The sequence below is a fragment of the Gymnoscopelus braueri genome, assembly GCF_963280865.1.
Source record: "Gymnoscopelus braueri genome assembly, chromosome: 5".
In the NCBI taxonomy this organism is placed as follows: Eukaryota; Metazoa; Chordata; class Actinopteri; order Myctophiformes; family Myctophidae; genus Gymnoscopelus; species Gymnoscopelus braueri.
In genome coordinates this window covers 34,258,807-34,284,529 of record NC_137606.1, presented here as the reverse complement: position 1 = coordinate 34,284,529, position 25,723 = coordinate 34,258,807, and the positions used below count along the sequence as shown (strand labels likewise).

Below are 25,723 nucleotides of genomic sequence, written 5' to 3'. Positions count from 1 at the left end.
AATGTGACAGCAATAACAATATGGGGGGAGGGGTGGGGAAAGGGAGAAAATAAAAAAATGTCTGACTGACTTCATGTCTATACTGTGAACCTAATAAAGATATTTGTTAAAAAAAATTAAATAAGACATTTTCTGTATTTCTATTTCTAACTGCACAATATTGTTTCTACAGTTGTAGACTTATATGCATTCAATCGGGTACGTGTGATGATGATCCTACATACGTTAATATAATATTAAAATGCCTAGAAGGTGGGTCGACAGTGGGTGGACGGTCGCTCCAATCTGCACCAAATTTGGCACAAAAACTGTTTGCCATGACAATAGTCACACCAGGGCCACATGCGGGCCACAGGCACACAATATGATTCCAGCACTATTTAACCCCATTCATTCTGAAAAAAAAACTAAACAAAGTTAGGCGGGGGGCAAAGATTTGCCTGCCAGGAAAGCCCCCCCCCCCCCATTCAGAATGTTACATCCTATGTTAAAATTGCCTCGAAGGTAGGTTGACGGTGGAAAACATCCGATCCGCACCAAACTTGCCACAAACACTGTTATGACAATAGTCACCCTAGAGGCCACGTACGGCCCCCAAGGGGGCACGGCGGGGGCCCCTGGCACATATATTATTATTTTTTGGGGGGGGGGGACATGTTTGAAACATTCTGGATGCCTCACGGCTCTGATCGGACACTGTATGTTTATTAATACTTTTTTTTATCATTCATTTAAACACTTTATAGCCTACAGTATAATCAAAGTAATTATTATAGTGTGTGGGCTTGATTTTACTTACCTTTTTGATTAAGTCATTTTTCAGCCTATGCGTCTAAGTAACCTTGTTTGTGAAGCATCAAACATTTACAAGCAAAGACGGTTACATCCCCAAATTAAAATACTAATTGAAAGCTAAAAATCTACTGGACATTGGTCGACCTTAAAAAAGAACTCATCAAAGGCAACTAAATCACCAATGCAGTGCCTCAGTGGCATTTATTTTTTAGTTACAAGGCACTACATAATATATGCCATATAAAAGTAAGAAATGAATTTCGGTATAAAACAACAAGACAAATAAATGAGTAACTAAATAACTAAATATTTGCTAAACATTGTAGTCACTAGATATACATTTTACAAATCTTACAACCTTTTACATTTTGAGAATTATTCCAAGAGATTAAGAAACAAGGCATTTCACAAGGCTGCTAAATATAAAATAATATTTCACATTGATTTATCCAAACTGTGGCAAACAATGGCTTTGAAATGGCTCAGCAACATATTTCTGTCTCAGTGTTCACCTTCAAGGTAAGGCCTTAGGTAATATCACAGGGATGCTACTAGTAAAGGTATAATCAAAGCAATCAGCTATCATCCGTTTTAAATGACTATTTATGGAACTAACAAAAAACAATACAAAAAAAAGAAAAGTATTTTCCGTAGAATAAAAAATAGTGGAAGAAAACTAGAAAGGGGAAGAAATCCTGCTCTGACATAGAGTAAATGACTAATCAGAACACTAATCAGTGATATTGGGTTTGTGGTGGTCAGTTTTGAATCTTTAGCACAACACACAAGCCTATACCATAACAGAAGTCAAAGTGATGTCTCCACCAATCTCCAACAGGTTGATCTGCTGCAGGGTGGTGTGGCGATGATTGTAGGTGTGGGCCTGATTCCCATTGACCACGATCCTGAAAGAGTGAGCCTCACAGCATACGGTCAGCTAAAAGAGAGAGACCGTAGCAAATCTCAGTAATATTCACGTGCTAATGTGCCAGAGTAAAGAAGGAGATTTATCATTGACATTTAATGCATTTTAAAGTGCACACTGATTCTAAAAGTCTAGCAAAAAATAGTCACTGTGGAAGATATTGATGACTAAATTCACACGTCTATGGCTTTTTAACAGCTCATAGCTCACATAATCATGTATTATCTTATAACATCATGTATTGTATCATGTATTATCTTGCATTGTCATGTGTTATTGTTAGAAAGGCTCCAAGCATATTATAAGTTGACTATTATTTATCTCTTTGGTACCACCTTAAGAACTGTTCAGAGTAACATGTACCTGCCACCTTAAGAGCGCAATGTGGGGCGTTCCATTCATTCTAGTAGCAGCAGCAGCAGAGAGAGAGCGGTGAATTCCAGCCCAGTTCACCTGCTACAAACTCCTGTCTTTATTTGTACAGCACTGCGGTGCCAGTGTGCGTCTTTGATTACTGTAAGTGCATTGTTTAGTTATAGTAATGTCTACTGTATTCTTACCATGCTTATGATAAGTAGTTTATCTGAGTTACTGCCGTTTCTATGTTGCTACTCTGATTGACAGTGATTAATCTTTCCTTTCATGTCAGTGTCTACATTGCGTGCCTTAAGCACACCTTCACTATATTTCCTTTGGGTTGTAATGTTTCTGTATCATGCAAGATAATGCATTTAGGACTGACTTGTGCATTTATATGTTTAAGCACTTTACAGCAAGTCAGGTCTGTGATATGTTTGGACATGTATGTATTCCACGGGCGTCGCCATTATGTCCCGTGCCACAGCTGCGTCAACCCTTTGATGTCCAATTAAGCCACTTTAGGGCAGTGCAAGGCTGCAGTGATTACTACTGGAGACATTGGTTTATGTCTGATGTTAGTGAGCAGCACCTTGTATTGAAGGGAGTATTGTCATCTAAAGTGTATGGTGAAGTTAATGCACTTATTGTAGAGGAGTGATATTTATATCTGACCATATACTTACTACCTAACCTGTGTAGAGTAAATGCCTAGTATATTGCATACTATATTATATTATTGCAGTAATGTAATATATCGTGATGTATGGTATTTGTACTCATACCTGTTATTGTTTCTTTCTGTATTTACTGCAGAACCACATTGTCATACAGTGACCCAATGTCATATCCGCACTCAGTGCCTGTACCCATCCATCCCATTTCTGCATACCCATGCCTGTATATGCCCGCCACTACCTTCGCCACTCAGTAAAGCTGCCATTACCAAACCCTCTTCACTCTCCTGTCAAATGTGTCCTGACCGACGCCCCGGGGGCGAATGAAGCATAACCCCACATAACCAGTCCCCTTTATACAGTCCTTTTACAAACCCTCACTAACATTTGGTCCTTCGAACCGGATGTTTCATTTACCCCTGGACAATATGGAGTTTGAAGACCACAGAGCATGGCGTCAGACACGCCCACCAAGCTGCTTCAATAACTACCAAGTCAACTACTTAATTTGGCACAGGCAGCAAAACAGGCATGGGTACGAGGAAGAGTGGCCATCTCACGAGGAGGAAGCAGCCAAGATGACCCCCTTCTACTCCCCTCCCACTCCCTACACCGATCACCACAGGTGGGATGCTGTCCTACAAGAGGCGGACCTGTACTACCCAGAGCGGCAGAGGTACAGTCCGGAAACCCAGCTAGCCCACCTACGGTATCCAGAGAGTGAGCCCAGGGAGGAGATTCGAGAACCACCTTCACTCCATCATGCACCCCAGCAACGCACCTTGAGAGATGACCTCAGGGACGTACAGCAAGAGCACGTCATGTTACAACAGACACAGCAGGTCATGCACGGTGATGTGGCTAGACTCATTAATGAAGTTCAAGCTGAGATGAGGAGGCTAACCAACACAGTAGTCAGCCCTCAGCAAGCTACGCCACACTCCGTCAGCCACTGTGACCCCCATCCTGTCCGCATGGAGGACGAAAAGGACTGGCCAGACCCCCCGCCATGGCCAGAGACAGCGGACCTCGAAGAGCCGTCAGCTCAACCGATCGAGGACCGAGTAGATCAGCTGATGGTGGAGCTACAGCTGATGAAGAGCCAAGCCATGTCAGCTAGCTGCTGCAAACAGTCACCGATGAAGGGCGGCAGTCAACCACCGCACCTCCAACCCCGGCAGCTAAGCAGAGAGCCTTATCCTCACCACATGGCTTCCACCATCACCTCGCCTCAGCGCCATCAAGAGGATCCTACCTCACAGCCTCCACTACACAGGGCTTCAACCTACACAGCAGGCTATCCACCTCAGCAGCCTCTACACCACTTTCAGCCAGCTGTGCAGCCTCCACCTCTGAGGCCTACGTACTACATGGCAGTGTCGACGCTGCAGCAGCTCCCATACCATTACCAGCCTGCGGCCCAGCCTCTAGCCATCAGGGCTACGCCCTACGCAGCCGCTTATGCCCCTCAGCAGCATCTAAACCACCACCAGCCGGTGTATGCACAATCTCTACCTCCAAGAGCCCTGTCCTATGCAGCAACCTATACACTTCAACAGCCTGAGCACCTTCCAGTCTCCATGACACAAGCCTCATGGATGCAGGGACAGGGCCAGCAGATTCCTGTTCCACTGCGCCGTGACCCAGCAGCCACAGCAGAACAGACCTACAGGGGCCCACGCCCGACCATACCCAACTTCAGCCACCGGGACCCACGTGAGTTTGCACGACGTCAAGACCACGCAGCGGTAGCCCTGCTGGAAGAGAAGACCCTCCACGTGGAGGTGGCAGGGGTCCTGTGTTATGCCACACCCCTTCCGCACAAGAGAGACATGCCTCTCCTTCATGCCCCCAAAGAAGCCGTCATGCCGAGTCTGTGGAACACAGAACGACAACTGGCTGAAGATTCGGAGCGGGCCAAAGCCAACAGCACAGAGATCCAGAAGCTGGTGGATGCAGGCTCCGTCACCAAGCTAAACCCTGAGGACAGTCAAGGCCAAGTCCTTCTGCCCTTCCCCCTGCCCCAGTCCAGAGTTGCACCCAAGCGACTCCTCTCCATACCCAGATTCGAGCTGTGTAGAGCTGTCACTGGATTCCAACTGGCTAAGTTCATAGAGAATGAGCTCACACCGAAGATCAATCAGACCATCCTGTGGACAGACTCCACAATGGTGCTGACGTCGCTGCAGTCTGAGTCCTGCCGCTTCAAGTTCTTCGTCGCCACCAGAGTGGCAGAAATACAGCAACTAACCAGCCCACATGCCTGGCAATCCGTGGAGTCAGCGAGGAACCCCGCTGACGATGTCACAAGGGACAAGACCCTGCAAGACCTTGTGAAGCCCAACAGGTGGAGTCAAGGGCCTCCGTTCCTCCTTCAATCCCCAGATGGGTGGACTGTCGAGCCCAATGTCGAACACGACAACGACGCCTCTGAGCTGCAGAAGTCAACCTTCTGTGGTGTCACCTCGACCACACCCAGCTCACTAGACACAGAGGCAAAGCAGGGTGACACCTGTAACGAGATGCTAGAAGCAACAGCGCAGAAGCTGCATGGGGCGGCAGATCAGAGCAGCGGTTGTACTGCTGAAGACTACCGCAATGCAGAGATCCTCATACTCAAGCAAGCCCAGCGTGAGAGCTCCCCAGCCGAGCTGCGGCTCCTAAAAGCAGGCAAGCCTGTCTCATCCAGCAGCAGACTGCTCACCATGGATGAAGAGGAGAGGCTCATTCGTGTCGGCGGCAGACTCCGTCGTGCCGAGGACCTTGAACAGACAGCAGTGCATCTTATCGTGTGGGATCCTGGCCGACTCCTCACTCAAGACTTCGACAGTCGTCTGCATCATCCCGGACCAGTACAAGTCTTGTTGACGGGGCGGCCGGATGGATCCATACCCCAGATCGTGTATCCAGAGACCGAACTATTGAACCAACGTCGCTGGAGGCACCCACAAGTTCCGCCAGATCACTTCTGGTACAGTTTCCCCCATAACTATCTGCCCAGCCGGCAAACTCACCAAAAGTGGCACTCTGCACCAGCCGACCTCACAGAGGGCTCTGTTGTGATGCTGATGGACCCTCAGCTTCCACAGGCTCTGTGGCCCAGTGGCCATGTCACCAAGGTCCACCCCAGCGCTGATGGCCAAGTCCGCTCAGCAGAGGTGAGGCTCAGAGATCGCGACTACACCCGACCAGTAGCCAGGCTGGTCCCCCTGCCAGCTGTCCTGACCGGCGAGCAGGAGGACAGCGCTACCGTCACCGCCATCCCCTCGTAAGACACTAGAGACTATCGCCTTTCTTTGGAGCGAATGTACCCGGTACATTCGGGGGCGGCTGTTAGAAAGGCTCCAAGCATATTATAAGTTGACTATTATTTATCTCTTTGGTACCACCTTAAGAACTGTTCAGAGTAACATGTACCTGCCACCTTAAGAGCGCAATGTGGGGCGTTCCATTCATTCTAGTAGCAGCAGCAGCAGAGAGAGAGCGGTGAATTCCAGCCCAGTTCACCTGCTACAAACTCCTGTCTTTATTTGTACAGCACTGCGGTGCCAGTGTGCATCTTTGATTACTGTAAGTGCATTGTTTAGTTATAGTAATGTCTACTGTATTCTTACCATGCTTATGATAAGTAGTTTATCTGAGTTACTGCCGTTTCTATGTTGCTACTCTGATTGACAGTGATTAATCTTTCCTTTCATGTCAGTGTCTACATTGCGTGCCTTAAGCACACCTTCACTATATTTCCTTTGGGTTGTAATGTTTCTGTATCATGCAAGATAATGCATTTAGGACTGACTTGTGCATTTATATGTTTAAGCACTTTACAGCAAGTCAGGTCTGTGATATGTTTGGACATGTATGTATTCCACGGGCGTCGCCATTATGTCCCGTGCCACAGCTGCGTCAACCCTTTGATGTCCAATTAAGCCACTTTAGGGCAGTGCAAGGCTGCAGTGATTACTACTGGAGACATTGGTTTATGTCTGATGTTAGTGAGCAGCACCTTGTATTGAAGTGAGTATTGTCATCTAAAGTGTATGGTGAAGTTAATGCACTTATTGTAGAGGAGTGATATTTATATCTGACCATATACTTACTACCTAACCTGTGTAGAGTAAATGCCTAGTATATTGCATACTATATTATATTATTGCAGTAATGTAATATATCGTGATGTATGGTATTTGTACTCATACCTGTTATTGTTTCTTTCTGTATTTACTGCAGAACCACATTGTCATACAGTGACCCAATGTCATATCCGCACTCAGTGCCTGTACCCATCCATCCCATTTCTGCATACCCATGCCTGTATATGCCCGCCACTACCTTCGCCACTCAGTAAAGCTGCCATTACCAAACCCTCTTCACTCTCCTGTCAAATGTGTCCTGACCGACGCCCCGGGGGCGAATGAAGCATAACCCCACATAACCAGTCCCCTTTATACAGTCCTTTTACAAACCCTCACTAACAGTTATATTATGTATTAGCTTGCATCTTGATTGATTGATGAATTGAATACTTTATTAACAGTTTGCAAAAAGTACAGTGGTACAATTATACAATGAAAGGATAACACAAAAAACCCTGAGGGCTTGTTTCCATTGTGGCTCCATCTTCACGTGTTGTACACTGTATCATGTATTATCTTCTATTATAATATGTTTTATCATGTATTATCTATAAGCTGTGACTGTACCGTAAATGGCTGCCCTCGTTGGAAGGGCATTCCTCCAGAGCGCTCCTCACTCCCCCACATGTTGCCGTGTTTAGTGTTACGCACCACAGTGTTCTCGTTGAAACGTGGGTTGTAATGCAGAGCGACGCCAGACTGAAAGCTAAGGTTCACATTGAACCTGCATGACAAAGCACAGGGTAAAGTGTTGTTAGTATACAGCATCAATTTAGTGCCCAGTAATCATTTGTGTATTTGTTATTATATGTGAAACGTTCTACTGAGTAATACATTACTCTCTTCTCAATTTACCACATGTAACCTAGCATCCCTATTTTGGCGAGGTCATAGTAGGCGAACATGAAGGAAAACATTCATCAAAAATAGCTGATCTACAAGCTGGGTAGACCGGGTATTTTTCAGTGAAGAGATCGAGGGGAAAAAGGAGGCTACCAAGTATAGAGCCCTGGGCGACCCTGGTCCACAAAGTACAAAGGGTTTAAGTGGTTAAATTCTACTGAGTAATACATATTACTCTCTATTATTATTATTATTATTAAAGGCTACTAAAATTGTATTGTTGATATTTGCCAGACCCAAGGGGTCGGCCTACATGAGGCTTTGTCGGTCGGTCGGTCGGTCGGTCGGTCGGTCTGTCCCTCTTTTCCTCTACACACACGTCATGCGAAGTCCGGCCATTCAGATTTCAACCACTAGGGGTCTGGCAGTACCAGGTCTCCTGGTTCCCTTGTTTACTTTGATTAGGCAATGAGGAACATTGTTAAAACATCAGCCTGCCTCATAGACAGCATCTAAATTCTTTAAATCTTTATTACTCTACATACTTCCTTTTCATAACATACTTTTTGTTATTTTGTGTTGCTCATTTTATCTTATTTCTGTATGTAACGGAAATGTGTACACAGAACTGCAATACGTCGTATCGTAGGTTCTCCTGATTGTTTAAATTGGCACTCATGGAGAAGCGTTCTTAACCACTTAAACCCCGTACATGGTGGACCGGAGAAGTGGCGTATCCACCGTAGAGGCAGGGCAGGTGGCCGCCTGCCCAACTAAAATCTCGCCTCCGCTAGAAGATAAAGTAAAAGACTGACTGAAAAACAGGCAGTGAAAAAAATCCAAACAGAATAGTGGCCGTCGGGCCATTAGCCTTCTCGTCCATTCACGCCAATCACTACCGTATCCATTCAGCAGAGCGACCCTCGCCTATAGTGATTCAAATGTATGCCTTTGTCTTCATGGGGTGCCAGGAGTGCCAGGGGTGGGGGTCTGGGCCATCACCTGGCATAAAAGGGGCTCTGAGAGGCGAGCAGCTTGAGCCATTCATTACAAAACTACAACATGAAGAGACCACCGCTGAAGAAGAGATTCATCCAGAGGATGCTACCTTTCACCACCGCCGCCAAGACCTTTTTAAGACGTTTTTCAGTTTTGTAGTCAGTGTAGTGTTGTTGGGGGGCGGGGGGGGCAAAAAAAAATCTCGCCTGCCCTAAATGTAATTCCTGGGAACGCCACTGGACCGGAGTCCATCAGGGCTCTACACTAGTGACTGTTTTCCCTCTATACTAAATATCTTCGCTGAAAATAGCCGGTCTACAATCTCACAACGCATTTTCTGCAAAGGTTATCCCCAGAATAAGGATGCTGGGGTGTAAGTGGTCAAGTGTTACTTCTGCATGACTTTATTCTACAAGGTGTGCACTGGATCATGGATTGAAGGTCAAGTTGAACATTTAATTAATTGATTATTAAGCCAGACCCTGTGGCACTGGGATGAGCCACTCCCTGGATAGTGATGGTCCGACCAGGATAAAGACCACCGTTGATGCCACTCTTGTAGGGAACCGCCTAAAAGATGCAACAGTAAATTAGTGTTGACTGGAAGTAGATCGAATAATGATCCATAACATGCTCTACTATCTATTTTCAATTAGATCACTCAAGCCCATTTGTTGGTAACATATACATTTTTGCCTCACTCAAACAGATATTTCAAAAGTTTTTAAATGTAAGATGACGAGCTAGCAAAGAATATTTCAGAAGATAATAAGATAATAGACAGCAGCCAGGTATTCACTCATACTTGTATTTGCTCTCTTCACTTCACTCTTTTCTCTATAGGCAGGACCTATTGCTAAACTGTAGGTTCGGGTTGGGGTACTTGAATACGGTTAATACTCACAAACATTGATGGTTGAAATCCTGCTTGAGGTGGGAACCCTGGATAAGGGAAGGAAGGAAAACCAGGAAAAGGTTGTGGAGGGACCTGAAATTCAGAAGAAACAACTCTTGCAATAGGTTCTTCTTCAATGTGTTCATGTTCATCATCAAACTTGTGCTGATTGCTTTCTCAGGAAGTGGCATAGGCCACTTCCTGCCTATGCCACCCATTGATCGCACCAACCTCTACGATAACAAAAGCCAAACCTCTGTTGACAAGTTATACGTTTGCCATGAAACAGACTATACAGACGTATAGACATTCAAACTTGGCTGAGACAATAGGGACATCCCAAATACAGTTTGTTTTCATTATGTTTGACTGTTCTCTTACCACAGGGTTCTGGAAAGCAATGGAGGACACCTCTACTTTCCCTCCAACAGATATAGTGTCCACCATCAGAAATGGGATGCGATGTTTATACTCCATGAAGAAGCTTCCATTGGTACTCACCTGGACAGAGCAGAGACAACTGTCAAACCAACTAATCATGGACGGAAGCAACTAAAGGATTACAAAAACCCATAAAACTGAAACTCCAAAACGATAAAACTAAAATATGAGTCGTTTTCTTGTTTCTGCCTTCTTGGAATGCAACCCCCTGTCACAGTCACAGACTGTGCCTGTCTAGGTGTTGTATTTCTATGTTGTGTTCAGACCTGGAATTTCGTCATTTTAGGGGCAAGGCCACTTGGCCTTTGGTGTTATCCATTTTTTGAGGGCACAAAGGCCAAATGCCAGGGCAGGAAGGCCATCAAATAAAACAAGATTTTAGTCCATTGAAAAATGTAATTGAATTTAAGGGTTAAGGATGATTTTAAATTTAATATGTAGACTATCTGCAGTGAAATAAATAAATAATGGTATTTACAATCTGATCCATGTTCAGCCCTGCACCAATCAAAGTCACTGGATTGGTTTAAAGATGGGGACTTAGGAATCTCAACAAAAAACACTGGTGTCTGTCTACATGACAAGAAAGAGACACTGGTGTCTACATATTGACAAGAAAGAAAAAGTGGTACAGTCGTCCGGGGCATTAAGGCCACTGTGGCCTCAAGGCATGCCATTTTTTGAGGGGCACAAGGCCAAACTGAGGGGCAACGACGGCCATGGCCTTCGTGGCCGCGCTGAAATTCCTGCCCTGGTTGTGTTCCAGTTGTTCTGGTTCTATGTTGTCTTCTGTATCTCATGTATAATCAGCCCTAACGTGTATATTAGTCTTGTTCCCCAGCCAGTGCTTGTCGGATCATTGTTTGTGTCACATCGTCTGTCTGTATGTTTACCTGTAATAAAATCCATATCATGGGTTTTGAACACTACTCTGCCTGGCTGTCTGCATTTGGGTCCTCACCACACCACCAGATTAAAAACATTAAATTTAGGTTATAACAACATTACCATTCACCGTTATAGTGTTATAAATGTTGGTATCACTGACATTGTATTGAACTATTAACCTAACCTGATACGCGTGATTTTGGACCGTGAACGTGAGACTGAAACTAGAGCCACTGGCAAATGGAGGGTTCTGCTTCCTCTCTTCAGTCTCCCACTGGGAGTTACGCAAGGTGTTGGCGACCACATAACCGGGGAAACTGTCATATCGTGGGTTAAAATGGAAGGCGATGTCTGCGTTGGCCCGTGTCCCACATTGCAAATTGACATGGAACCTAAAGAGAGAGAAAAGAGGGAAGGGAGAGAGAGGGGATAGTAACCACTTCTTGTCAGAGGTCAACAAAGGTCACAGTTTGCAGAATTAGGGAAGTCCCGAGAATTATTCTCACAGTAGATGGTTCGGAAAAGGACTGTCAAGTAATAATAACCAATGTAATTCTAAAGAACTACACAAGTACACAAGTTTCTTACAAGAAAGTTAAGAGATTATCAACAGTAAATTAAGATCTTGATGCACTTGATAACCGAACAAAGAGGAAAGGACTCCAGGTGGAGTTAATGTAGACAAGGAGATGACATATTGATTACGTCATCGCCACGTCATAGTCGGAGATGACGTAACAATTATGTGATCGTTACGTCACCCTTAACACTTCTTGTGTTTTTTGGCGACACCTCTGGTACCTACGGGGACATTACGGCACCTGTGTTTTTGCTGCTGGCTTCGATAGTAGGCCAAATCCAGAACAGTAGTTCAGAATTTCTTTTTAACGCATTGTGTGCCAAAAACGGTCCGGACCGCTTTTGAAAAGCCATGCGTGGAGTGCCATAAACGGTTATAACCATTTAGCTTTTTTCCCCCTTTTTTTTCTTGCCCTAGCACAACTTTGGAATCACCCACGGTGCCTCTAAAATGGAAGGGACAGATGTGGATGGGTGACACAAAACCTGGCTTCCGTCCACTCCCATTCTATCTCCTTGATAAAAACCTCAGGATCTCCTTAACTTTTTACAGTGGTGAAAACGAGCCATTTTCGGCGCGCGATCACTCCGCAATGGCGGCTCGCGTGAGAGATGTTATTGTTCCAGGCGTTAGACGGGACCATCGAACATCGTACACGCACCCTTTGTTTACATCCGCGTCCTCGTCGTGGCCACTACAGCGCTAAACATATCAGCGTAAACGGTAAAGAATGCCAGCATGTACCCTGTTTTAATAAAACACTTATTGTGTGAAAAGATACAAAATGTATTTCAATTTCCAAATGCCAGCATAATTTTGGCATTTTCCAGCTTCTAGCCGTACTATTTGTATGTTGATACATCGGAAAAAAGTTATAAAGTAGCAGTCCGCCCACGAGGGAGCTTTCCTTTTCAAAAGTAATGACGCATATCTCTCAAAAAAACCCTAAGGATGTCCACTATGCACTACTATTGCACTACTACTACTACTATGCACTATTCATAGGGAAACAGAGCTAGCATTTGTATGTACTGGCTTGGGGGGGGGGCGTGTCTTGACTCGTGACCAGGCTGTTCAAGCGGGCCACGGTGGATCAGCATGCCCAATATGAGCGGTCATCTGTGGGTAGGGTTACCAACTTTCAGAAATGGAAATACGGGATGTTTTTTTGTTTTTTTGTTGGATTTGGGTACTTTTTTGTTTAGTTTTTTGTTACTTTATTTCGGTTTTAGGGTTAGGGTTAGGGTTAGGTTAGGGTCACGTTAGGGGAGCCAGCACACACACACACACACACACACACACACACACACACACACACACACACACACACACACACACACACACACACACACACACACACACACACACACAGTCTGTCTGTCTAAGAGTTCTCAACAGGCCTGAAAATTAAGGCCCGGCCCTAACTGGGCCCAACTGGGGCGGCCCGAACAATTACCATATATTTAGGCCCAAAAACCCGAAAACCCCATAAAGGGACACTGTGACCAGGGGTCATCAACATGTCCGTACACGGACAGACATGTCCGTGGCAAGACATGTCTATGTCCGTGGCACATTTTTTATTTAGAAAAAATAAATCTAGATATATCCTATATATTTTCTTCATTATAATGTAGAAACAAATAAAAATGCCTTGAATAACTTTGGTGACTCGTAAAGTAACATGCTCATTTCATGAGTTGCAGGAGATTTTTAGTAGGCCTATTGCACATGGTACCTGTACACACAATTGCATCAGGTGAAGACAACAAGACTAAGCTAAACGAAATGATTGTAACTGCCTCAATTCTGTGAAAATAGCAAAATGTGCTTTTAAAAAAAGGTAATATTACCAGAATCACATAGGCCTAGCCCTAAATATATAATAATGGACTCCTGATGTGCCATATTGTCTACTCTATTCCACAGCGCAACAAATTTTAAAACAAGCCACATCAAATAAATACAAATATTATTTGGAAGGGAAAAGCCGATCTAAAGCTGGATTATTATTATCCAAATCAATCAATCACAACACATCACAGCATGTTGTGAGCTTGTAGATCAGTAATTTTCTAATCTTTTTATACTATAATGACATGCCCAAAATTAGGATGTCAGGGTTAAAGTGGTAGCTATACTTTCGAAAACCTGGAGACTGGGAAGTTATCCACGACCACTGTATATTGGCAGGTGGCAGTCCTGAGACAGGCATTATGCATTAAATGTGGCATGGTCCAAGTATATTCCATGTTTGGGATTTCAATAATTGACAACTATAATAACACTCCACAATCATAATCCATGGAAACCCTCCATCCACAGCCTAGGATCTCCTCCAACCTAAAAGTTAGCTCACGTCTGATCAAAGTTAGTTGCCTTCACATCAAACTATTGTGACACTGCAATCAATTAAAATCCTGGCATGCCCTTCATAATCACTCATCATGTACATATCTTTTTTTGTCTCTCAAGTTTCCTCGTTCCAGTGTTCCATTGGCATTTTATCCTTGACGTTTCCGTGAGAAGCATTTAACATGTAATTATTATGTCTAATAAATCAAAAACAAATCAAGTGTATCTCGTAGGGTATGTCTTTTTCCTTTGATACATGTGCATGCCTTGGACTTTCTCATCAACAGAGAAAACCTGATCACCTTAATGGAATGCACTAGCTACCATACTTTGCCAAACCAAACCAAATGGTTTAGCTGGTAGAACTTGATCTCCTTCTGTCCTCAAGTAACACTGTCTTTTGAAAAGCCAGCAATCTCTTAGCCCTAGAATGTCTGTGATCTTACATACATTTCATGTATTCCAAAAACACAGTCATAGATCACCCTCGTCGACGCACTGTGTAGTGACTATCTGCACGGCCATAAAAGTGCTCTAAACTCTGTCTGTACTCACCCAATAATTAATTCCTAAGACTTGGAGTCATATTTTGTCCTCTAGTTTCATATCCATTTGAAAGTTCTGCCATAAAACGTGTGTTTAGTCAAATATCTCCACTTTTCCACGAGCTGCACACGGACGACTTTCTGTACGGGGCGAGGGGGGCTGGAATGAGTGCAGGACTGACATATGTAAACTTCCTTTAGGACGCACAAATGTTTGGGACACACAATTGGCAGATGGAGTGATTCATTACCCCGCACCAATCACAAGCACCTGTCAATTGTGTTCCCCATTCGTTTGTGCTTCCCTGTGTCAATTTGTTATGACGTTTGTGATGACAAGAGGATTTGGGTAAATTCGGTCCATCACTCAAGTCGCGCCCCCCCTAGCCCGTACAGAAAGTCGTCCGTGTGCAGCTCGTGAAAAAGTGGAGATATTTGACTAAACACACGTTTTCTGGCAGAACTTTCAAATGGATATGAAACTAGAGGACAAAATATGACTCCAAGTCTTAGGAATTAATTATTGGGTGAGTACAGACGGAGTTTAGAGCACTTTTATGGCCGCGCAGATCGTCACTACACAGTGCGTTGACGAGGGTGATCTATGACTGTGTATTTTAAATACATGAAATGTATGTAAGATCACAGACATTCTAGGGCTAGCAATCTCTATATTAGCCATAATGTATAATATTAGGCACCCACTCACCTGTGCAGCTAAGTGGCCCCTTTGAGGTTGAAGCACTGTCTGTACTGATGAGACTCAATTATTATTATCCAAAATAATTAGGATTTAATTTGTTGCTCGTTAAGTGTCTCAGTAGTTAATTCAGACATACTATTGTTTTAAGACATTAGGAGTCCATTAGTATATACATTTAAGGCTAGGCCACTGTGTTTTTGATAAGATGATTATTTTGCATGTCCGTGATAAATGAAGCAAATCCACAATACCTTTTTGAAGACGGATTAGAAAGTAAATAATCTCAATACTGGCGCCTGCCTGTTAATCCTCCTTCACTTTCCCAGAACAAAGCACAGAAAGGTACACCTTTCTGTCATTGGTCAAAAGCCAGTGAGGGCGGAGCTTGGGGGCTAAAATATATTAGCCCCAATGGTGAGTAAATCAAGCAGGCGTGTCATGTCAGCTGTCAATCACTCAACTCAATGAAAGCCAATGGAAGCTGATTTGGGCTAAAAGAAATCAGCCCATTTTTTACATATTTTGTGTTTTCCTTGTAACTGTTTGATGCTGTTGCTGCTCCAGGTTCCACCAGCATATAAAATAATCTCTTCTAAAACATTTTAATAATAATTTATCATCTTTATTCCATAAGATGGGGGGGCTTAGCCCAACTAGCCCATTGATACCAGCCGGCCCTGCTAACATGGTTAAAATGGAGTTTGAAGTTACAATGGGTTTGTATAGGAAGGGGGCGTGTCTGATAAAATGAATATCAAATATCTAAATACTGAATCGAGCAACTTAAAAACTGTCTGGGGGGTTCACAAAAGCCTGAGTAGACGATAAAATGATCAAAAGTTTTTTTGAAAGTGAAATATCCCTTTAATGAAATGAACTCATCAAAGGTACCACTTACTTCACACTGGGTGTGATTTTTTTCCTCTATATTGATTTATATTATCATTGAAGATTGTGAGACTTGAGCAACTACATACTTGCATTAATTAATTAATAACCTTTATCACCGGCTGATCACACAGACCTGTCTGTGTGTGTGTGTGTGTGTGTGTGTGTGTGTGTGTGTGTGTGTGTGTGTGTGTGTGTGTGTGTGTGCGTGCGTGTAAAATAGTGTAATTCCCACGGCCATTTTCAATGCATTTCAGTACGGTTAGAATATATGTGTGATGCGTTGTTTTGGCCAATGGGCACATCCTTCTTCTGACCGTTCATTTACCGTATGGCAAACAGAGCTTGAAGAGTGGTGGGGCATTACATGCTGTAAAGACATCAGTTTAAATTGTATGAGATGAAACTACCAGCCATCAAAATAGCTAATGCTCCAAGGAGAGGAGGCCAGATACTCAAAACAGGACAAGAGAAGATAGCACCAATTTGCAAAGGTGCGTTCGTGTATTTGCAAGACATTGACAAGAGCAGACTACATGGCTGAGGGTCCCATCTGGGCACATTTCCATTGAGTTGGCGGTACTTGAAAATGTTGGGCCCCAAGGGGATCACATGCCCTGTGGGTAAACAGCAGAAAAGCCACACAGACTCACCTGTCCGCCCCCGGTAAGACTCGTCCAATGATGGTAATGGTCTTCCCCTCTAGGAGACCACCAGGGATAGCACCAGTGAAGGGGATCCGCTGGAAGGAACATACAATACCAAACAAATTTTCTACAGGCTATTATGTCATGTCAGAAATGAAAGAGAATAACATAACTATTGGTGACTAAATTGTCTTTTTTTTGTTTTCCAAAATGTAAAACAATAAAGAACTAGAAAAAGTGCTCCTTGGAGCACAGCCAGGTCTCCTCCAGGCCAGGTAGATTATTGTGGGCCAGCAATATTCGGAATTCAGTCATTAGGCCTACAGAGGTGAGTGGAACAGCTGCGTTCATGATTTGAGGCATTTTGTTCAAAACGAACCACTCCTGCAAGGTCTTAGCTCTTGGAATATAAGAAATTGGACAGATCCGTCTTGATCACATGACTATAGAGATAATGTGTACCGATTTGCGTGATGTTTGGACAAAATCTGTAGGAGTAATATCAAAAATATATTTGCAAAAATCGGCCTCCTGGTGGTGCTATAACAGGCCCATGTGAAAGATTTGAGGCAGAGGTTCTGCTCTGGCATCCAGGGAGTGTGTGTGCCAAGCCCCCAGAGCCGCGGTAGAACAGTGAAGCGGCGCATGCTTCTATCGTTTGAAACCTTAGTGCGCCTGCTCATAACTCTAATGGTCACGCCTATTCGACCCAATATTGGTACTTCCGGCAGACAGATTCTATTAGACCCAATGGACCCAATTTTAAACTTACGGCAGACTTCCGGGTGCTTCAAACGCCACTGAGCAACTTTCATAGAAATTAATAGCTGGGGGCGGGGCAATCCGCCCTCTAGATAAGGATAAGGCCTGTGCAATAGGGCAAGTGGAAGCTGGTGTTCTGTTATGCAGAGTGGCAGCATTATTTGGTGTCAGCCCTGGTACCATTTCCAAACTTAGGACCAAGTTCTGTGAGACTGGTGAAGTCAAAGGAAGACAACAACCCAAGAAGACCGGTTCCTCACCCTTGATTCACTAAGGAACCATAGGTTTTCTTCCAGAGATTTACAGGCAAGATTCGCACAACGGTAACAAAGACAGATGTCAAAGTTGCAGGACCCATGCTCAGGTGCCAGTCACAGTGTGACTTGTGACATGTATATGTGTAATAACTAGGAAATTGATGGATTGAGGGGTATGGTGTGATGTGGTAGTGTTGGCGTTTGTATATAACGGTATGATATTTGAATGGGTGTATATCAGTATATGCACGCATTCAGGTGTATATATGTGTATAAGAACGAAGACATGTGTGGATATATTGTATATTTTCGAGTGTTCGATTACTACGATCAATGTGACATCTTGAATGTAATTACGAAATACTTTGAGTGTTCATACAATATGAACTTTATAAATGATGTAACTAAGTTAAAACAACATGAAGGAAGGATAGGCACAAATAAGCTTTGAGCTTCAGCCTATGCCTTTTTGATCAATCAACATGAACCATTGGATTATAGTGTGGTACGTTTGGTGTAATTGTTGATGTGGATCAAAATAAACTAAAAAACTAAACTAAACTGTCACACACCTGCCTGCAAATGGTACCAGGGCTGACATCAAATAATGCGTAATCTGCATAGCGGAACACCAGCTTCCACTTGCCCTATTGCACAGGCCTTATCCTGTATGGACAAACGTGGCATCTTTCCATGGGGCAGTGTTGCTGCATGGAGCATACACAAACTCAACAAAGTTGCAAGACCCATGCTCAGACCCATGGCAGGTCGCTCAAAACGAGAGTGATTACCAACAGAAGCATATTGGGGGATTTTGGCAAATTTTTGGGAGGCGCTACCCACACGTTTAGCTGTGTTACTCATTCCACGACTGCACGATCCTTACAAATTATACCTTGTTGTAAAGGTGTTCAGACAGACAGACTGACAGGGTGCAAAACATAGTCTCGGCCACGCCTTCGGCCTGGCGGAGACAAAACCTTTATTCTTTGAAAAATGGTCGGAAATAACGTAAGTAGCCTATACACGATTTTAACATGCAGGTACGTATTTATCAGATCTAAATTTACACTTCAACTTCTTGTTTATGCCCAAAATGACAGGCTGAGGCTATCATAGGTTTTGTAGCAATTTGTAGCATTTTTTTGTAGAAATATTGGGCCTTAAATATAATAAAAGTATATGTATTTGGCACCCCATTTGTAAAGTAAATATAAAATAATTAAATATAGTCTAGCTAGCCTAGCCTATATAAAACGGTGCCCAGTGTTCTCAGGGGCCCACTGTTCCGGTTACGGCTACAGGTTAACAGGATAGGTGGGCCGTGGGCACCAAGGAGTGGGCACCTTGGTGTTAAATTGGCTATTTATTCCCAAAATGAAAAATAATTATATATATATATATATATATATATATATATATATATATATATATATATATATATATATATATATATATATATATATATATATATATATTTGGAAAATGTTTTTAAGTAAAGTAAAGTATACTACAACTACATGATTAGAACTAGCTCCGACGGAACCTCTCCCTCCGCTGTATAGCTCCGAGATGAGGTTCCTCGTTGGTCGGTGCCGTTTTAGCAGGACATTGTCACACATTTTCCACTTTACATGTTTCTTACCCCTTTCTGCACATCGTATCCAAAAAGTAAAGGTTTTCTGAAATGCTCTCAGATGTTTTAAGTTCTAGCGCACAATAAAAGCTATCCAACGAGTTGAAAAACGTATTTAATTCGCCTCTGTCCTCATCCGGTTACATGTTTTTAAGACATACCCGGAAGTTGCGCCCGTAGAGATAACATTACTGATTCCCTACTGGTCAAATGTTGAATTGCATCTTCTAATGCATAATATTCATAGAGTTATAATATATCGATAATATTATGGAACCGGCTGAGGAGAGAAGCGATTTAAACGGGTTTTTTCAACTCGTTGGATAGATTTAATTGTACGTTAAAATTTCAAACATCTGAGAGCATTTCAGAAAACCTTTACTTTTTGGATACGATGTGCAGAAAGGGGTAAGAAACATGTAAAGTGGAAAATGTGCGACAATGTCCTGCTAAAACGGCACCGACAAACGAGGAACCTCATCTCGGAGCTATACAGCGGAGGGAGAGGTTCCGTAGGGGCTAGATTAGAATATGCTTAAACATTCGACAATTAAGGTCTAATATTTCTACAATTGCTACAAATTGCTACAAAACCTGTATATCCAGTCATTTTGTTGTAGGATAAAATTAAGTCTGATAATGATGTAGGCCTACCGTACATGTATACTTAACATTACTGAGACCATTTTGGACAAAATAGCCAATTTTACATCGAGGTGCCTAGCCCCTACGGAACCTCTCCCTCCGCTAAGTAGCTCCGAGATGAGGTCCCTCTTTAATTCCTGCCGGCTGCGGTACCCATTTTCGCACATTTTCCACTTTTACATGTTTCTTACCCCTTTCTGCACATCGTATCCAAAAAGCAAAGCAATTGCGCCACTCTCTCAGATGTTTTAAGTTCTAGCGGAACATAACAGCTTCCAACGTGTTGAAGAAAGTATTTAATTTGCATCGGATTTCATCCGGTTCCATGTTTTTAAGACATTGCGCAAGAGTTGCGCCCGTAGAGATAACATTACTGATTACCCTACTGGTCAAATGTTGAATTGCATCTTCTAATGCAAAATATTATGGAACCGGATGAAATCCGATGCAAATTAAATACTTTCTTCAACACGTTGGAAGCTGTTATGTTCCGCTAGAACTTAAAACATCTGAGAGAGTGGCGCAATTGCTTTGCTTTTTGGATACGATGTGCAGAAAGGGGTAAGAAACATGTAAAAGTGGAAAATGTGCGAAAATGGGTACCGCAGCCGGCAGGAATTAAAGAGGGACCTCATCTCGGAGCTACTTAGCGGAGGGAGAGGTTCCGTAGGGGCTACGAGGTGCCCAGATGTCCTTAGTGCGCACCTATCCTGTATTCGGATTTTACTCGAACTCCAAAATATAGTAGCCTAGTCTTATTTCACAAGCTATTACAAAATAGGCTATGTAAACAAAAGTGAAACTACTGTACACCGCATCTTGCCATTTAAAAAACATTACCGTTACTTATTTCCTAAAAGAGAAAACGAGTTTTAATATTATCAGGGCTACTAATACACCACAAACCCACTTACCGGATTGTTAAACGGTGACTGGTGATGAAATGCCATGATCTGAAAAAGTCAGTTTTGGTAATTTTTGCTCAAGAGAGTCAATTAATCTCTGACACACAATGAACTACACTCGATGTTTCTTCAGATTACCATTAGCGTTGTATTCTTCTTTTAGGTTTCGGTTTATCACTATGAAGGCGGTCCTTCAAATCAATACTTGGTGTAAAAACTAAGTAGCCTACATTTACTCAAGTACTAGCTGTACTTAAGTATTTGAGGTATTTTTTACTTCACTGGAGTATTTCCAATTGTCAGTACTTTTACTTCTACTCCAAGACAACTCAGAGGCAAATATATACTTTTACTCCTCTTCAATTTTTTGAAAACTTAAGTTAGGCTACTTAGTTACCACTTTGTAGATTTTAATTATTATTACAAAACATAGATTAACCACTTAGATCTGCTATTTTCAAAAGATCTATAGGCCTACATTTTATATATTTTAAAAGTTGTGAAATGGGACATTCTGCAGTACTTTCTACTTTTGGTACTTTAAGTACATTTTGATGGCAATACTTTTGTACTTTTACAAGTAAATGTTTAATTCCGGACTTTTACCAGTAGGTAAATAGTGACAGAGTAGGCTATTTCTACATTGCAGTATTGATACTTTTACTTCAGTAAAAAAAATTAGTAATTTTTTCACCACTGTATATGGTAGCAACAACAACAACAAATTTGTTCCTCATTGGCAAGTGAGAAAACAATTAGAAACAAGGTGCAGTTTTTCTCTAAATTGCTCAATTGGATTTTTCATTCTGCTCAGGTGATACAACAAGCATAAAGGTCATGGCTAGGTTAATGTAATTATATCCATCTGAGGAAGACCAAACTTGACTGAAATGTTGCTTTTTTGGACATTAACCACTTAACTCCAAAAAAAAGAACATCGTAATTATTTTGAAAATAACTTGTAGCACCTTATTATTTTATTATATGATGGCCAATAATTAGCTATATGTACATATGCACACATGCAAACTAAATAGAACAGTAGAAAATTGATATATTTATTTGACTTTCTAAGAACCCCAAGAATCAAAATATACCACTCAACAATCGGCCACACCGTGTGTTTTGGCCAGGAGTAATTTTTTACTAAAAACTAATGGCTGGAATGGATTCAGGACCCCCAAAGAACATAATTAGACATCGCACCAGTTCATATTGGCCAATCTTTTATTTAAATGTTTCATTTTTTTGCCCAGGCCCTCCGGGTACCCCAACTTTGATTGGCTCCGGTGAAGTTTCCCATGGGAGTTGGGTTGGAACCATGGTTGGAACAAATTGAGAGGTGTTAGTAGACACCTTTATGAGCACATTGTGAAGAAAGCCATTGGTAGGCATTTATTTTGCAGATTGGTCAAATATTTAGCTAACTTTCCCTAACTATTATGGTAGATAACCTTTAACTTCAACCCTGGCATGCCAATTTTTGGCATGTCATTATATATAATGTGTGTGTGTGTGTGTGTGTGTGTGTGTGTGTGTGTGTGTGTGTGTGTGTGTGTGTGTGTGTGTGTGTGTGTGTGTGTGTGTGTGTGAATATATATTCTCTCACACACACACACACACACACACACACACTTAATAGTTAGGGAAAGTTAGCTAAATCCTGCAACTGTAAAACATTTCAAAAGACTACACCAGGACAAATCACTGGACTCTGGAGTTCATTTTTATTGGCTTAAAATGTTCAAACATGAAGTCGGTTTTCTAGGTCGTAGCAACATCCTTTAACCACATGCTGTACAAAAAGATCTTAGCAACATCCTGAAACCACATCCTGTACAAAAATAACATCTCACGTAGCATTTAAAAAAGAAAACACCATTTCACCCATATAAAATGTACAATTTTACAGTATCTATACTGAAAAATATCTGTATAAAGATCTGTACATAAATAGGGTTGAGGTACCTATTTAAAATGCATTCCATATAAAATCTTCGTACAAACACAAAACATAATATGCATCCTGTACATTAAATAAAAACATGCTACTCTATATACATATATATATACAGTATATAAATCTAGAATGATTTATTTTGTTACTGATCTCACATTCCCATCAGACATCACAATGTTTCACTGAGTTCAACTCTGCTTGTCCATTCAATGACACTCAGGCACATCAAATCTGCATGCATTGCACTCATGCACGCGCACACACACACACACACACACACACACACACACACACACACACACACACACACACACACACACACACACACACACACACACACACACACACACACACACACACACACACACACACACACACACACACACACACACACACACACACACACACACGTATCACATTTTTCCTTTCCCTCTTTGCTGAAATTCACAAGCTGTGAGGTGCCATATATTTGTGTATTCTCTACAATATTTCCCACCAACCCAGACTGCAGGGAGGAGAAATAAAACTAAATGAATGTCTTTCAAAAATAAATCTGGGTGCTGTGTATTGCAGGGTGATTTCCCCAAGTGGTTTGACATTTAATTCAAGGTTTATTCTAGTGATGACTGAAACGTTTCCTTTACGTGTCCTGTGGACACCTCATGTTAACCTCGGAGCAACAATGTGCACGTACTGTAAGTGTCACTGTGACGGCACAGTCACCATTATGCTCACTGCAGTGCAATTAAGGAAACACCCCCCTGAGCAGTAACTTAAGGGACTGTGTTCCAACTTGAATGGTAACCTACAGCAGAGGAGGTATAATCACAGAAGTGCTCAGAGAGACTTCATCTGTGTCTAAGGATTTACAACCTACGTGATAAAGTGGTAGTGAAAATGACAAGCAGCACATAGAAAGAGAAAGAGAGAAGTGGTTAGACAGAAGAAGAAAAAGTTACACAGGCAAAACAAGCACGTGGATGATATGCAAACTGTAAGATGGCGTCAACCAATGTGTTACTGATAAAGCATGAGGTGACATTGATGCAATTATCTCTGTCGCAGCTAGTTTACAGTACACCCCAAAATGATTCAAAGATAAAATAGGGAGACTTGCAGGTCAGCAGTTCATATTGTAAAATGAGAAAAACAATAAGATTTAGCTGTTGTATTTGTACATGTATGGACAGCGAGAGTGGAGGCCCTCACAGCAGTGGTCTCGAAGACAGTGGTGATCATCCCAGGATCTTCAGGTGGACAACAAGGGAGTGTGGAGGTGCAGGAGAACAGTGAAGAGGACAGGACACGCAGAGAGATTTAAAAAATCGACAAGGTGACAGAGGCAATAAGGAGGACGTGAAGTCACAGGATCCAAGGGGCACCATGGAGATCGGGTCAAACAGGTAGTGGGGAGGGGGGAGTGGGGGTCAGTCAACATCCAGAGGAGAGTAAAGTCAGCAAGGGAAGAAAGACAGAGAGGAAGCGAAACCCGGTAAACAGAGGAGAAATGGTACAGTCCACTGTGGGAATCACACACAACAGAAAGTGATGTCACTAGCAACAGACCCAGGCAAGACAAGGGAACGGGACAGGCGGGCAAGCAGCAAATAAAACGTAATCAGCGAAGCCCTTCAATCTGAAAATAATTTTTCACATTCAGAACAGGTTCATTCATTCTCAGCAGGAAAGAACACTGCAGGCAGTTCACTCCATTATTCTCATAAAAAGGTTGATTTAGCACTTTACATAATCCTAGTCATAACATTACTCTGACCATTATTAGTCAGTCAGGGGGTACTGCTTCCTGTCTCCCTCATGTACTATTATTTTTTAACTGTATTTCTATTACACGTACACTCTGGTTTTGTATCAAATTAAATACCCTTTCATCTCGACTCTTTTTCCCCCCCCTCAAATATCAGGGATTGGAGGGTACACTTTGAATCAGCTGCACCACTGCCCAGGTCTTCTATGATACATACTCGGTTGACTTCCAGAAGTGTCCGGGGTGTGAGAGCCTGCGGTTTAGCTTTGGCAACTTCTCAAGCATGTCGGTGAGCTGGATGAAGGAAGGCCTGTCGTCTACCTCAAAGGACCAACAGGCAGATAGAATCTCCTGCACAAGACAGGATTCAGCATCATTATTACGAGTCAAATCTATTTGTGTTCACCCAAGAACCGATGGCTAATCAATTCAATACTAATGTCAAATAATCACCTTCTGTTTATGTTTAAGATATTTCATCTATAAATTCTTCCAGTCTACATAGTTGTATATCGTCGGTGTCCAGGACGAACCAGCTAACTCCATTTTCAGCTTTTTCTTTTTTTCATAAATCAACGCTATTGAAAAGTATTAAAAAGCGCCTCTGACAAAACCTAACAACTCCATTGGATCCTCAAACTGTCCGTCAACACCACGCAACTCCCCCTCTCTCCTCTCCTACAGGCAGAGCGCGCTGGCGCAGTGAGAGAGGAGGAGCACGCAGCACATAAACAAATTAAACGGCAGGGTTTCTCTCCCCGTAGTCTGTTAAAACAGATAAACAGGTAATGCAGTGTACCTGTTTATCAAACTTAGCACTGACGCTAATGTTATGAAAACAAGTAATTATATTTCTAAAATCTATGAAGTGTTTAATGAGGAGAGCAATGTGACAAGAAGAAAGGCGTTCATAGCATTTCTGTCGCGCTAGTTCTACTCCAACTCCAGCTCTGTGAACCCCTCTTTGCAGAAGTTATTGTAATATTTAAAGTCCTGTTTGTTATTGTAGGCCTATAAAATAAGTGTCATGAAGCATCAGGGCATTAATTCACACGTTGTTGTGATGCATTGTGAGCTTGGAGATCCATTGTTAGCTTTTGGGAATTTATACCCTTTTGAAAC

General features: G+C 42.5%; 2 protein-coding genes across 5 annotated transcripts in view; both read right to left on the bottom strand.

Moving 5' to 3' along the window:
• Positions 1–961: 961 nt before the first annotated feature.
• Positions 962–21,027, bottom strand: LOC308086122 (galectin-9-like). The gene is made up of 8 exons (XM_080429522.1): positions 20,886–21,027; positions 16,678–16,766; positions 11,138–11,345; positions 10,006–10,125; positions 9,634–9,717; positions 9,211–9,299; positions 7,455–7,611; positions 962–1,732 (listed from the first exon to the last, which is right to left on the bottom strand). The coding sequence occupies exons 1-8, from the start codon at positions 20,919–20,921 to the stop codon at positions 1,586–1,588; spliced, it is 930 nt and encodes a 309-aa protein (XP_080285648.1). The 5' UTR covers positions 20,922–21,027; the 3' UTR covers positions 962–1,585.
• A 1,557-nt stretch (positions 21,028–22,584) lies between these two features.
• LOC308085344 (kinase suppressor of Ras 1-like) overlaps positions 22,585–25,723 on the bottom strand; it is a 48,872-nt gene continuing 45,733 nt past the window's right edge. For all 4 annotated transcript variants that reach the window (XM_080428466.1, XM_080428467.1, XM_080428469.1 and 1 more), the window contains 2 exons: positions 24,819–24,952; positions 22,585–24,083 (listed from right to left, as the gene is read on the bottom strand). In XM_080428466.1, coding sequence (XP_080284592.1) covers positions 23,996–24,083; positions 24,819–24,952 — 222 coding nt within the window. In that variant the 3' untranslated portion in view covers positions 22,585–23,995. The remainder of the gene's footprint in view (positions 24,084–24,818; positions 24,953–25,723) is intronic.